The 14201-nt window shown below is 37.7% G+C and overlaps 3 protein-coding genes across 4 annotated transcripts; 2 read left to right on the top strand and 1 right to left on the bottom strand.

Moving 5' to 3' along the window:
- The first annotated feature begins 368 nt into the window (after positions 1-368).
- On the top strand, positions 369-3435 carry LOC119984034 (acetylglutamate kinase, chloroplastic-like). Its single transcript, XM_038827786.1, has 2 exons — positions 369-544; positions 2099-3435. The coding sequence occupies exon 2, from the start codon at positions 2192-2194 to the stop codon at positions 3212-3214; it is 1023 nt and encodes a 340-aa protein (XP_038683714.1). The 5' UTR covers positions 369-544; positions 2099-2191; the 3' UTR covers positions 3215-3435.
- Positions 3436-5256: 1821 nt separating this feature from the next.
- On the top strand, positions 5257-6974 carry LOC119983487 (bidirectional sugar transporter SWEET10-like). The gene is made up of 6 exons (XM_038827153.1): positions 5257-5299; positions 5620-5656; positions 5746-5956; positions 6082-6243; positions 6482-6601; positions 6708-6974. The coding sequence occupies exons 1-6, from the start codon at positions 5257-5259 to the stop codon at positions 6972-6974; spliced, it is 840 nt and encodes a 279-aa protein (XP_038683081.1).
- Positions 6975-8932: 1958 nt separating this feature from the next.
- On the bottom strand, positions 8933-14167 carry LOC119984353 (RNA pseudouridine synthase 7-like). 2 transcript variants are annotated; one of them, XM_038828259.1, is made up of 12 exons: positions 14030-14167; positions 13866-13909; positions 13641-13718; positions 13336-13436; positions 13031-13118; positions 12677-12755; positions 12401-12483; positions 11557-11622; positions 11381-11437; positions 10300-10425; positions 9681-9919; positions 8933-9209 (listed from the first exon to the last, which is right to left on the bottom strand). In XM_038828259.1, the coding sequence occupies exons 1-12, from the start codon at positions 14133-14135 to the stop codon at positions 9107-9109; spliced, it is 1170 nt and encodes a 389-aa protein (XP_038684187.1). In that variant the 5' UTR covers positions 14136-14167; the 3' UTR covers positions 8933-9106. The 2 variants fall into 2 exon arrangements, with proteins under 2 accessions (XP_038684187.1, XP_038684188.1); XM_038828260.1 differs by having other exon boundaries at positions 12401-12480.
- Positions 14168-14201: the final 34 nt, after the last annotated feature.

Here is a 14201-nt window from a genome sequence, read left to right as displayed (position 1 = left end):
ACAGAATAAAGAGATCAAAACCAAGCAGATTATCATGTAGATTCTGACTTCTCAGTAGCATTTTCCTGTTTTCACTGACTGCCCATCTTCCTGATTCAATGTTTGAGGCTTTATGTCCTTAATCAGTGCACCATAACAAAACTACCAAAACCTGTAATCGACTCCGATCCACAGCTTCAAAGCAGGCTTATTCGGTTCTTAGGTGCTTGATGCCCGTGGGCATTGTCGGCCTGCAATTACATTAAAGCCCAATTTCTGTGGGCCTGAGCTGAAGCACAAACTTGGTGGGCCGGGCCCATTGCGGGAGTGTGGTAGTTGGGTGAGATTCTCCAACTAATTGAACTGATGAGTGATGAAAGTATACACGCTGTTTTGACTAGGTTGAAGAAAAAACCGCGGCTAGTGGCTATTACCACTCCGCCTCCTCCACCACCTATATTGACCCCTTGATTTATGTTCACAGTTGTCCAATTCTACGGTGCAACTTCTGTCTGTCCCCGGTCGACCATGGTGCGAAACCTAGCATCATCCACTGTTGTTGCAGGTAAAGTAGTAGCACTAGCAACCTTGGGAATTTTTTTTTGCTTATTTAATCGGCAGGTTTTCTCTTTTCTTGGATTTTCTGTTATTTCTATTGTGTTCTAAGTTTATTTGTTTTATATGGGTGGGATCAGTTTGTTTTCTTCGTAGATTTGGATGCTTGGATTGTTTCTATATATTTAGATATTTGATTTAATTTATCCGGAATCGCTCCTTGTTGTTTCAGAAGTTTCAGTACTTCTTGCGCGGTGTAAGGAATGAGAAATGTTGGCAGAGTGACAGTTCCCCTTACTGATGAAGCATGAAATTTTCGTTGATTAAAGGCATTATAACCCTCATTTTTCTATTTAAAAAGTGTGGCTATTATGCAAGAGCAGTTCTGTTTTAACAGGTTTTTTATTATATCTCCTATTCATTTGTGAGATTTTGAAGAAGTCGAAGCCAAATTTATTTGAGTTTCTTTTATTTCTTCCTTAAAATGCTTTATCCCTTTTGGAGGAGTACTGTTCTCAATTGAATTTTTATACCACCTGGAAGGAACAAGGCTCATTCCAAAATGCATAATGTATAGTATAGATGGAGCTGATTGATTATGTTTGAAATAAAGGTTCATGGTGATATCATGATGGACTTGTTCACTAGGCTGTTTGAATTGGATTTTTCGAGGATTATGAGATCATCTTAACAATGCATTATGTTTTAGTTCTTTAATTTGTTCGATAAAAAGTCCCATAAACGAGTTGGGGAACCCATATTTAAGTTATACATAAAAAGTTGTATTGATGACTAATTTATTGAGGTATGATTTAGTTTACAGGGTTGAACAAATAGGTAAACCACAATGATTTAATTCTCCTGTATACGCATTAAGTTCATCCAATGGCGAACCCCAGCCCTAACAGTAAAGTTGCTTCATTGCAACCTTGAGGTCATGAGCCATTAGTAAGGCTGCATACATCTTGCCCCCCCTTTTCTGTCATGCATTTATTTCAGGATACTTGTGCACGATAGTGTTTTTTTTTTTTTTTAACCTTTATACATGCATCAAGTTCAGCCCATATGGATAAGCCTATCAGCCTTGGCAAGTTATCAGTTGGAGAAAATTACTATGGAGACATTCATTTCTTTTTTTCCTGCTATTGGGTGTCTAAGCATCATATTTACGGTTTCAGGTTTTTTTTTGGGGAGTAAATCAGTAAAATGTAATGAAAATGTTCGTAATAAGTAAAACGATTATTGGAATATGTCTTTCTGTGAACTGAAACATCTTTTGCTAAGCACTAGGTTGAACAAGATAAGTTTTAAACGTGAAAGAATGATATGCCTTAAGAAGGACTTCCCTGTTTATTAATATTGTTTTCCAGGAAATTTTCTTCTTTGGCACGTTATTATTATTTTTTAATCAATTTGAAGCTTGTGTTTATAATATTTGCTGTTGATTTGATAGTTCATTACATCCTTCAATTAGTTGTTCTATGATTGAAGCATTGTTTCAAAACCATCTCCCCTCATCATTTGTCTCATGTTGGAACATTCCGTTTATTTGATTTCTTATCAGGTAAGCCATCTTTGTGTCTTTGTTGATATCTCTTCTCCCTAGCAAGCACAGTTGCAGTAGACAGCATAGGAGGAGGAGGAGGAGGAGAAGGAGATGGCAGCAGCCAAAGCCTTGCATTTATGTACACCATCCCTCACCTTCTGTTCCAAATCCAAATCTCTCAAATCCCCAAAGAAGAACTTTGTCACATTGCCATGTTATCCACGAATCAAGGCAGAGGCAGCAGCATCGTCGACAAAAGTGTCTACCCAAAACACACTAACCCCTTCTCAGTTTAGAGTTGATATTCTCTCAGAATCACTTCCATTCATCCAGAAGTTCCGAGGCAAGACCATTGTTGTCAAATATGGCGGTGCTGCCATGAAATCCGACCATCTTAAGGCCTCTGTTGTCAGCGATCTTGTCCTCCTCTCTTGCGTCGGCCTCCACCCCATCCTCGTCCACGGTGGTGGCCCTGACATCAACAACTGGCTTCGCCTACTAAACATCGAGCCCATCTTTCATGACGGTCTTCGTGTTACTGACTCTCAAACCATGGAGATTGTCTCCATGGTCCTTATTGGTAAGGTCAACAAGAACTTGGTCTCCCTCATCAACAAGGCTGGTGGTACTGCCATTGGCCTGTCTGGCATGGATGGCCGCCTCCTTACCGCGCGCCCCTCTCCCAATTCTGCTAATCTGGGCTTTGTTGGTGAGGTTGCCGGTGTCGACTCCACTGTTCTGCAGCCACTCATCAACAGCGGGCACATCCCTGTTATAGCGTCCGTGGCAGCAGACAAGTATGGACAATCATACAACATCAATGCAGACACTGTGGCAGGGGAGGTGGCTGCAGCATTGGGGGCGGAGAAGCTTATTCTGCTGACAGATGTGGTGGGGATTTTGGAGGATAAGGATGATCCTAAAAGCTTGGTGAAGGAGATTGACATAAAGGGTGTGAAGAAGATGATAGAGGACAAGAAGGTGGCTGGTGGGATGATCCCGAAAGTGAACTGCTGTGTGCGGTCTCTTGCTCAAGGAGTTAGGACTGCAAGTATCATCGATGGCCGTGTCGAGCACTCTTTGCTTCATGAGATCATGTCTGATGAAGGCGTCGGGACTATGATAACCGGGTAATTTGTGTTGGCTTTCGAATGTAATAATTGTGATTTATTCCAAATAATTATCGTTTCTTGATTAGAATTTACCCGGATTAGCTGGAACTGTTGAATGCATTGTAACTTTTTGGTGCCTCAGGCTTATCTTGAATACTGATTATCAGAATTCTTACTGTTTTGATAGAATATATTTCAAATTGTAGCTTTAATGTTTACTAAACGTCTGATTTTAGTTTCGCTTCTGATCCTGTTTTTATATGCTGATTTTCAACAGTCAGTTACTTTATGCATGTGTTCAATTGGTCTCTTATCATCTGCCATGTAATCCTGAATCTGATTGAATTACTGAGATATGGATATGCTGCTTTGAACGTATGATCTTCATTTGCAGCTAAATTTGTCCAATTCAATTATTTTGGTTTAATTATCCGAACATATATGTTCTGGTTATGAATTATAAAATATCATAACCGAATTAATTTGGATATTTCGGTTTCGATTAAAAATCGAACCAAAAATCGAATGAACATCCCCACTTGGGAACCCTCCAAGAGCAAAATATCATAACCGAATTAATTTGGATATTTCGGTTTCGATTAAAAATCGAACCAAAAATCGAATGAACATCCCCACTTGGGAACCCTCCAAGAGCAATTACTACGGCCTGGCCTTTTGGAGTGTATGGGCGGACGTCCTGGACTCTACACGGTCAAGGCCCATCGATATTTAATACGACGAGCTCGTGCCCAGCCCACTTGGCTTACCCGTTTCCTACTTCACAAAGGTGACCGGCATTGCCTTTCACGGGGATGGTGTTTTGTATTCAAACCGATGGCGCGGCTTTGTTTAGGGTTTTTCAAGTGTTCTTTGAGATTTTTTACTACACCCACCTGGGCCCGCAGTCAATTAAAGTCCAGGCCCAGCCCATGACGATCTCCCTCTGAATCTCTGATGAATATGTTTATCGACCGTTGGATTGCTTTTATCATGCCAAATGTTATGTACCAAATAGATCACCACCATCAATCAAGTGCGATTACACGTCATAAAGGATATCTACCGTTGGATTGCTTTTATCTTGCCAAATGTACCAAATAGATCACCACCATCAATCAAGTGCGATTACACGTCATAAAGGATATTCCTCATTCCTCAGTGGGCAAGTGCCTAAGTGGGGCATATTTACTTCTCCCGGCATAACCCCGTGTAAAATTAGAAAGAAAGTTTGGTTGAGATGGTGAAGTTGACTGTGATATTTTTTTATAAATGTGATAGATCGTAAGCTCAACTTCAGCCGTTTCGATGTTATTTTCTGCAAAGATTTCGACTCAATCTTTCCTGTCGCCAATGTGGAGCAGGTTGGGTTGACAACATGAGTTTAGAGATGATCCAATTATTCGTTGAGCATGTTGGGTTGAGAAATTCTTGGTTATCCAAAAAATGATGTGTTATATATAATACATTGCCAGAAATTAATTTGAAAATTAATCACAAGCTCACGATTTTAATTATTATTACATGTTTTTATTACATCAAGTGAACCAACTTTACTTGTCATGGAGAACGTACGCGTTTTTGCATGGCAGCACACGGATCAACTTCACAAGATAGAAATTAAAAAGAAAAACTTTAGAAAGAAAAAACATAAATGGAGAACCAAAGAAATGAAATATGAGTTGTAAACCTTAAAACCACTTAGTGGGTGACACATCAGAAAGTGCACAAGTGGTTTTTTTGTGTATTTACCAGTAATAGTAGAGGCCAAGTAGGGCTGAGTTGTCAAAAAGAGAGTTTGTAAGGTTTAGATAAAGCATTAGGGCTTGAAATTTGTTTGTGTATTATGTAAAGTTGAGTATGGACTTAACCAACTGGAAAAGCAACATAAATTATTGATTCTTACATATGCAACTTGACTTACTTGCTCTTCTCCCTCACTATATATATGGCTCAAACTAAATGCACTAAAGCCATATAGAGAGAGAAGATATAACTTGCTAGCTAGAGTCTCTCTGTCAACTTAATTTCTATTAAGCTTCTTTAGAGAGGGGGAACAGGCTAGTGATGGCTTTCCACATTACTAGGGCTTTTGCTTTTGGTATTTTAGGTATACAAAGTGAAATTATGTTGATATATATGTTCAACGATCCAACATGTGACTCAGTGGTAGAGTTGCATGGGTGCAATCCAAAGTCACAATTTCAATTCATAAAAAAAAAAACTCTCTATGTATTATGTGGGAGTAAAATCTGCGTAAATCTTGCTTGTTTTTAACCCTGTCCATAGTGAGAACCTCGTACGCGGGTGTTGTTGGTTTACAGTTGTTTATGTTGATGTCTTAACTTCTTGAATACTAGTACTGCATGCAATATAATGTTACCTATCGATCTCATATATATTTTTTGGTTTCATTTTCATTTTTTGCAGGTAATCTAATCTCATTTTTGGTCTCCCTGGCTCCTTTGTAAGTACAATTACTTGCTAAATCATAATTTTACTGATTGATGATCGATGTTTAATTAATTAATATCAAATTTGGGTGCATATATATAGGGCAACATTCTACAAAATTTACAAGAGAAAATCCAGCGAAGGGTTTCAATCAATTCCATATGTGATTTCACTGTTTAGTGCAATGCTATGGTTGTTTTATGCAATCTTTAAGAAGGATGCTACACTCCTCATCACCATCAACATCTTCACATTCTTCATGCAAACTGGTTACATTATCGTCTACTTTGTCTATGCCTCCAAGAAAGACAGAGTATTACTTCCTTCAACTCCTCTATATATAAGTCTTCTTATGATCAAGTTATATAATTTGAAATACTACGAATATGAATTGAAGGTCAATTGATTGATTTTGATTATATATGGAATTGATTGCAGATTCTGACTGCCAAACTGGTCCTCTTGTTTGATGTCTTTGGGTTCGGGGTGATATGTCTTCTAGCTCTCTTCTTAACAAAGGGCGAAAAACGTATTGCAGTTCTTGGATGGATTTGCATGGTTTTCGCTCTCTGCGTGTTCGTTGCACCTCTCGGCATTATGGTAATTAAGGCTGGTCAAAGCAAAAATGTTAAGAAGAATCTCAATTTTTTTTATCGTAGATATCCCAAATGTTGAGACGTCATGCTCCACATGATCCATACAAAATCATGCATTTCGATCTCCGCATTTGGGATAAAAAAATTGAGATCCGTAAGACGGTTGAGGTAAAAAAAACATACATTAATTCACATAGGAATATGATTCGTGATTTGTTCTACTTTATGATGATAATATGCAGAAAAAGGTGATACAAACCAAGAGTGTGGAGTTCATGCCCTTCTCTCTATCGTTCTTCCTCACATTGAGTGGAGTCATGTGGTTCTTTTATGGCTTTCTAACGAAAGATCTCTTCGTCGCTGTAAGTTAATTGGTTGACTGACACTGTTTTTTCATGCAATCAATTCAGTTCGATTTCTTTTGAGTAATTAATTTGTTATTTGTATATATGGACACTATATCTGCAGGTTCCGAACATTCTTGGGTTTCTATTTGGCATGGCGCAAATGTCACTGTATGGTATGTACAGGAATTACAAAAAGAAACTACCGACGGCCGCGGAGGTGGAGCCAAAGCTTCAAGAATTATCTGAACAGATCGTTGATGTAGTGAAGCTGAGTGCAATGGTTTGTTCTCATGACCTAATTATCACTCCAGCCATGATCAATTTCAATATGGGAACTGAAAAGGCTGAAGACGACAAAGACGTGATCAAGGAAGAAACCAAAGTCTAACAATTCATTGCACCGGCCTGTTGTGTTATATATATATATGGTGCAGTTCTAGTACTAATTATTTGTTGGGATATGAAGTGGCTTGTACTTCAAGACTCCCATTGTGTTATATAATGTGGATATATATATATAAGCCAAATGTGCTGAATAAATAATGATGTTAAAGTCACATAACCGTCGTGCCTGTCTTGGTAATTAAGCTGTGTGTCATATGTATGCATGCAACAGAGAAATCATCCTTTTTGGGGATTTTCTGAAATGATGACACGAAACTTCGTTTTGTTGTTTGAGTGTTGTAACAGGCACATTCACATACATTTGTCTTTTTTTTTAATGATCAGGAGGTTATGTTTTTGTGACCTCATGACAAGAAATATATATATATATATTATGTGTGTGTGTGCGCGCTTGCTTGCTTGCTTTGATGCTTAATGTGTTAAGAAAAAGAACCATAAAACACACGTACTGAATTGCGCAGACTTTCTAAAATGGAAAATTGAGCATGAAAGGGAAAGCGCGCACGCACAAGAGGCTGTAAATATGTTTTTGTAATGTGGCACCCACCCAACTATTGCCAAACAATTGACTGTTAAAACTCCAGCCACATGGAAGACACCGCAACCTCCATGGACCTGTTAAGACCTGGGACGATGTTTAATGCGGGAAGATAACGCATGGTGACATTAACAAACGTTGAGTTGAGTAAGGATCCATCTCGCAAATTACAATAATAAAAACACTCATGAGACTAATTCAATTCACAACCTCCCACTTATTATAAGAGTTACTACGGTCAAATTCACCAGCTCAGCTGTGACTTGCATGCATGTGACTTGGCGGCTAAGCTGTGCAAAAAAAACTATCAAAATCGCCCAAATGTGCTAGGAAACTCACAAAATTTAAGCACAAACTGTCTTCACCACATGAATATCTTCCCACACCCAGAATATCATAATGAGTTGAAGCATGCTCCAAAACAAGTAACTACTAATTAAAATGACAAAATATTCTCTTGTGACATATTGTTCTAGTTTTAAAAAAGCTTAGCAACTATAACAACCCTAGATAATTAAGATCAAATAAATCAAAAGAATCGTGAAAGTTCCCTTGGCGTTTACTTGTCTAAAGACATGACACTTGCGATTCTTTGAAAATCTTCAGTTAGCTTGTTTTAGAAATTGCCCCTTTAGTGGGTGAATGGATTTTCTACATTACTGGAGTTGCTACCCAAATCAAACAAAAACTTTATCCTCCTCGAGATAGAGATCTCTATGGTGGAGAATCTCATGATTCAACTGTTCAAATCGTACTTGCAATCCAATCCACACTGATTCTGGTGGTCCACCATATCTTCATCAAATGTTGGGTTAAGTTGTGGTTTCCGCTGGGTGAAGGGCCCGTATATCACTAAAGTTTTCTTGCCCTTTTAATTATAGATGTCCAATCTGTTTATTACTACAGGGTCCAGACAATTTTTTGATTAGTAACTTTTACTGCAAGACCTTCGTCAAGTAGTTGTTTATGCTCTTCGCCGGAGTTGAGCAGTGGAAAACATTGATTGATTTAGGAATATTATTATTCGCGGATTTTCTGAACTTGTATTGCTGCCAATGCCATCCAACTTTGGCTATGTACCTTACGAGAGAAGCAACAATCATCCTGTATATATTGTCCAGCTTTAGTCACCAATTTCTTACTTTTTGTCTCATCTTCCAAAAAAACAAAGAAAAAAATTGAAGGAAAATAAAGATTTGGTCATGAATATATTGCTTTCTTTGTTGTAAAGCGACTAACAATGTTGATCCCCATACACACCATCCTTGCCCCTACACCAGCAACTCAAGTTGTATTCTCCTGTAATCAATCAGAGTTCGAATCCCATAAGTGTTAAAATTTCTCCGCTCCCTTGCCTTGTAAGAACAAGGCCTTACCTGGAAAAATAATGTACATCCCCCATAGAATCGGATCATATGCACAAACACAAGTATTATTACAGACAAATCCAATTCGAATCAACCAATCAAATGTCAGCCTGAGTCAACCATCACAAATCATACTTGTTCTAATACTTCCATCCTCAGCGATTAAGAGTATCTTTAGCCGGGACAAAAAAAAAATGATCGAGGTGATGATTAGTCAAGAAAAGCCCATTCTGGATATGGACAATCATAAACCCATCCAGGTCCAGAATATTTCACGCAATGTAGCCATAAGGGCTCTTCATCCCTGTCATATCTGCAATTCCAAATAAACTGCAATTAAAATAAATATAAACAAAGCAAAGTGTAAATCTTGCTATATCACATTCAGATGACTAATATAGTAATATGGTATCCCTCAATCCCCATTCATTCAATTTATGTAACACAAAACAACTGCCAAACCCATGTAATGTTGAATCGATCCCTTTCATCTCCCTCTATCTCTCGTATGATTGCAGGACAAGTTTACACTTTCGAATAATTTTTTTAATGTAAAAATGCGACGAGTTAAAATGCAATCAAAGATGTACTGATTATAAAGAAACGAAAAAAATCAGAATATTGGAATCAACAAATGAGGCTGGCCAGATAGCATAAATGGCACAACAACAGATAGTTCAATCACAGGCATAATCTTAGCAGCAACCACCAGGAAATCTACATTCAATGAGGCATCTACTACATAGTCTACATATGATGCATAAACAATATAAAAGTTCCTCACCCTCTGGGAGCCAAATTCGGGCAGTTAGTACACATAGGATCAATGCTAAAATCGTTGCTGGATTCCTCTTTGCATTGTTCAACACAATCATCATGTAAAGAGTATGTTATGGAAGGAGACAAATCACCATAAATTTTATCGGCCCTCATTCCCCTTCTAGACTGATCAGTAGCATTTTCTGAGAGATAAAGCATGTCGTTGGCTATTGGATGGCCTGTATAAAGCAAATGGACACGTATCTACAGAGAGGGATGGGGGGAGAGCAGGATTAAGATAAATGCAAAAAATAAAAATAAAAAAAATCAGGGCATCTTTGTCAAGCAATAAGAATATTGAATGCAGGAGATTATTGAATTTTTTTAAAATTGTAGAGATCTTTGAATTTAAGTCTAAACTAAACTAAAATGAAGGTTAATTAACTCAGTTGAGGTTGGAAAATCACATTAGCAAATGTTGGGTAACAACATATTTACACAACTAAAATTGGGAGTCAAGAAATGTGGAAACAAAATTCATCCACTAAGGTTCACTGATAAAATGAAATTTAAAAGGGAACTTTTTTAGATCGGTATTTTTGGATACTCTCACATTGGACGGAGCCAAAAAATGTACAACTTACTTGATGAGTACGACCAGTAATCGGCTCACACAAGACCGTACTATGAGTTCCATCAGTACAAATCTTTGTGAACTTTGTACAAGCAGCCTTTCCCTTTACAGAAGAATTCTGGTCACAGTTGCCCGCCTGCATAAAACAAAAATTACTCATGGACTCGGTAAAGACTAAAGACACATCACACTTCAGAGTCAAAGTAGTCGAAAGACAAACTGAAAAGGAATAGGAGGCGATGCAACAAAGTTTGGCTGCAGTAAATTCATTGGGGGAAAGAAAATTAGTTATAACCACTAGAGAAACAGACAACCAGATGAATAGCCTACTTTGAGGCAATATGACTGGTGAGCATCACACACGGGAATAGCATTATGCACCAAGTGTAGATTTCAGAAAATAAAAAAGATGAACATTGCACCAATTCTTTTCATTTTTAAAAATATGCAAGCCAACAGATGAATGAATGCCAAAGGAAATGATGTCTTCACCCACCACCAATGATCTAGATTAGCATGTTAATAATAACATTGTTCTTTATTGATGACGTGGAAAAGGCCACATAGGACCCAAAACTGCAATCTAAACTTTAGATACTGGCAATACTTGTAAACCACCAGTATTGTTTAAAAGTTAAGACCCAAGATGCATCCAACAGGATTAACACAGAACCTTCTAGTTTAAGGTGGCTCGAAGAGTTCCCTTCCCTTATAAATTCAAGTATTAAAGAGACTATTAAAAATACATAACACAATATTGAATAAGTAGGACAAATGCTCCTAAACGAACTTTAGGTAACAAAAATTCATTCCACTCTAGGTGAGTGGGAATATCCTTGAGGAGAAAGAGAATCCCTCATCCCATACATAGTAGAAAAGATACTAAATAGATTCATCCATTTTGAGTATAATTAACATACCAAACTAGAAAAGAGAAACAAAGAAAGAAAAAAAAACCTAGATCAGAACATTCTATTCCAGCCTACCAAGCGTGAGCTAAGAATAGCTGAATGTTCTTCTCTTTCTCATCCACTCACATTCAGCAGCAATTATAGCTTAAAAGAGTGAAGGGGTCAAATAAATGGCATTACCTCTGCAGTGCTCCTTCCTTCTCGTGCATTATAGTTTATGTTGACATCAACTACCCGCTGCGAAGAGAATGCATCATATAGTGTACAAGCATTGCATCTTAACCATTGGTTATTACCCTCAGAATATCAAACTGATATGCAAATGCATGAACTCTCAGTCATAAATAAGAGTATACCTCACCATCAGGAAATACCCCAATGACTTTTGCAATATATTGCTTCTTCACCTTTCCAGCTTCAATCTATAACATGAATCCCAAGGCTTTAAACATTAGTTTTGATTAGAACAACAGAAAAATCACAATATTTTGCACGTGTATCTCACAAAGTAATACACTGATCACGTTATCTAACCACAATGCTTGAATTCTTACTACAACCAGACAACCAGTAGAGACAAGAGAGAAATCTCAAAGTCATGAAATATTCCTTTTCAATTTTCAAAATATTGCAATGTGTATCCATCTCAGTAATTAAGTTTGGTAGACATAAGCTCATTACAATGTGTAGACTGTCGACAAAACGAGAGCTTGACCCAAATGCTATCACTCTTCTCTTCTAGAGGGAACAATCCTCGGGACAAACAGAAACTAAAGAAGTCTTTCATGGTGAAATGAGAATATGGGTAAGGTATGAATGTGGGATGTAGTATCCAAACCATGCCGACCAAAGGAGGGGGGAAAAGGAGCAAAAGTCATATCTCCATAATGGTATTTATTACATTGAAGGATGGAGAGAGTAAAAAAGAACTGAAATGTAATTTCCAGGCATTACTACCTCAGGAATGCATTTCATTAATGTTGCAAGAAAAAAATGTTAGGTAGATCATAAAAACTAACAATATACAAAAGATACCATGCACGATAAATTAACTTTATATGGCTAACTATAGGTGCACAGATCAACCAGAAGGGCATAAAGTGAGTACATGCATATCCCAAGTTAAGAATATGAAGTGAAAGAGTTTTGACAAAGGAATTACAATAACAGTGGAAATATAGGAGCTAATATTAGGCCCACCTGCTGCCTGAAAAGGTCAGCCTTTGAAGCATTTGTAGCCAAGATGAGAAGTCCTGAGACAAGACGATCTAGTCGATGAACCGCTGAAATAATCATGTCAAGGAAAAGATAGGGACTCCCGGAATAGAAAAAATCGTGCCCAAGAAAATAGAGAGGCACACATATTAAGCAAAAGTAGGCACCACATAGTTGGCAGTTAAAACATTAAGAGAACCTCACAGCATAGTCTACATATATAATAACAGTATTAGTTCCAAAGGTATTGTTCTTGGATACGAAACAGAGGTGCCAAACCATGTTCTGCCTGAAGGATGCCAATAACAGTGTTCTTGCGATATTGACCACAAGGATGCACCTGCATAGTAATAGAAACTCAGTTTCAAGGCCATGTAAAACTGAAAGAGATTGAGCTAGATCAGATTGTGAGGATGGAATGAAGTTCTCCATTTCTCTAAGGTAACAGATAAGGCATGCATGCAGAATTTTCAAAAGTTTTCAATCAATAACAAAAGGTCAAACATAAAATCCATTAAGCTTATGATAGGTTAAAACAAATCTGCCGCGATTAACACAAAACTGATAAGCAATAACAACCAAAGAAGTATGCAAAACCCATCATTTCTGACATACCGGAACAGATGCTGGCTTACAAACAGTTAAAACATCTGGTTCTTTTTGAAGAATCGAAACATCCGAAGCCATCACAGGTGGTTCATGCCTACAACCTTTGAGACATCAATGACAAGCTCGATGACTTCAAAATGAAAGAAATTCTAAGCAAGAAATGATCAAGTATAATATGGGAAAGCAAAAGAAAACAATCACAAAGTTCAATATTTAAAATAAACACAAGCCATCATCTCTCTACGTGCTTATCTAACTGAGAGCATACTTAGTAAATGTTTGAAAATATTGCAGCAGTGAGCACAGCATACCTGTGCACGAAGTGGCTAATCTTTTGTGATGACTTGACAATGTACGAAACTGGCACCATCTCTCCGTCTACTTGTATCCTTCCACATTTGACAGCATTGACCTGCAGGGCTCGAGTTTGAGACTAACAAGCTTAGACTACATAAACTTAGATGACACAAACTGATAAATAAAACCAAACACAGAAAGATTGGTTTTCTGTACGAGAAAAGAAAACGAAAAATCACTTGCACTAAACTACAGCCTAAAACTTGGCCGAAAAAAGTTATATGTATAAGCAGAAACACAAATTATAGAAGAACATTACATAATAATCATATGGCCGGCCTTTGAATTCCTCAGCGAACAAATCAACAACAGTTTTGCCCGCCCATCGATTCTTAACCTGCACACAGCAATAACAAAAACCAAATACGTCCGAACATACCTAAAATTAGGGTTTAAGTAGGGTTTCCATAGAAAAAAAAAAATTAAACTCAACCACTCAAATTGGGGTAAATAAGAGAGCCAGAGAAAGAATTCCGGGACTAACATGAGAGATGAACTCGAAGTAGTAAGGTCTGACATAACGCATCCCTGAACAACCGGCGCCAAACAAAGAAGAGTTGAATTAAACTACTCTGAGGCTCTGAGCTTACTTGTACGAAATTTATAATTCGATTTTCATATTGTTAAGCATATTTAATGATTGATTACCATTGAGAAGTATATAATCGTGTTTCTCAGGTGGATTCGCCGGAGTTTGCCACACGATCTCCATGCTTTCGCCGTTTGCTTCCTCCTCCTCCCTCTTCCTCTTCATCCTTCAAACTTCAAAGGTCTTTGAGTCGATTTCATTTTTTTTACATAAATAATTTACCGACAAAAC

This window comes from Tripterygium wilfordii, chromosome 18 (assembly GCF_013401445.1).
Source record: "Tripterygium wilfordii isolate XIE 37 chromosome 18, ASM1340144v1, whole genome shotgun sequence".
NCBI classification, from domain to species: Eukaryota; Viridiplantae; Streptophyta; class Magnoliopsida; order Celastrales; family Celastraceae; genus Tripterygium; species Tripterygium wilfordii.
Note: the sequence above shows the minus strand (reverse complement) of the source record. Positions and strands in the feature narration are given on the sequence as shown.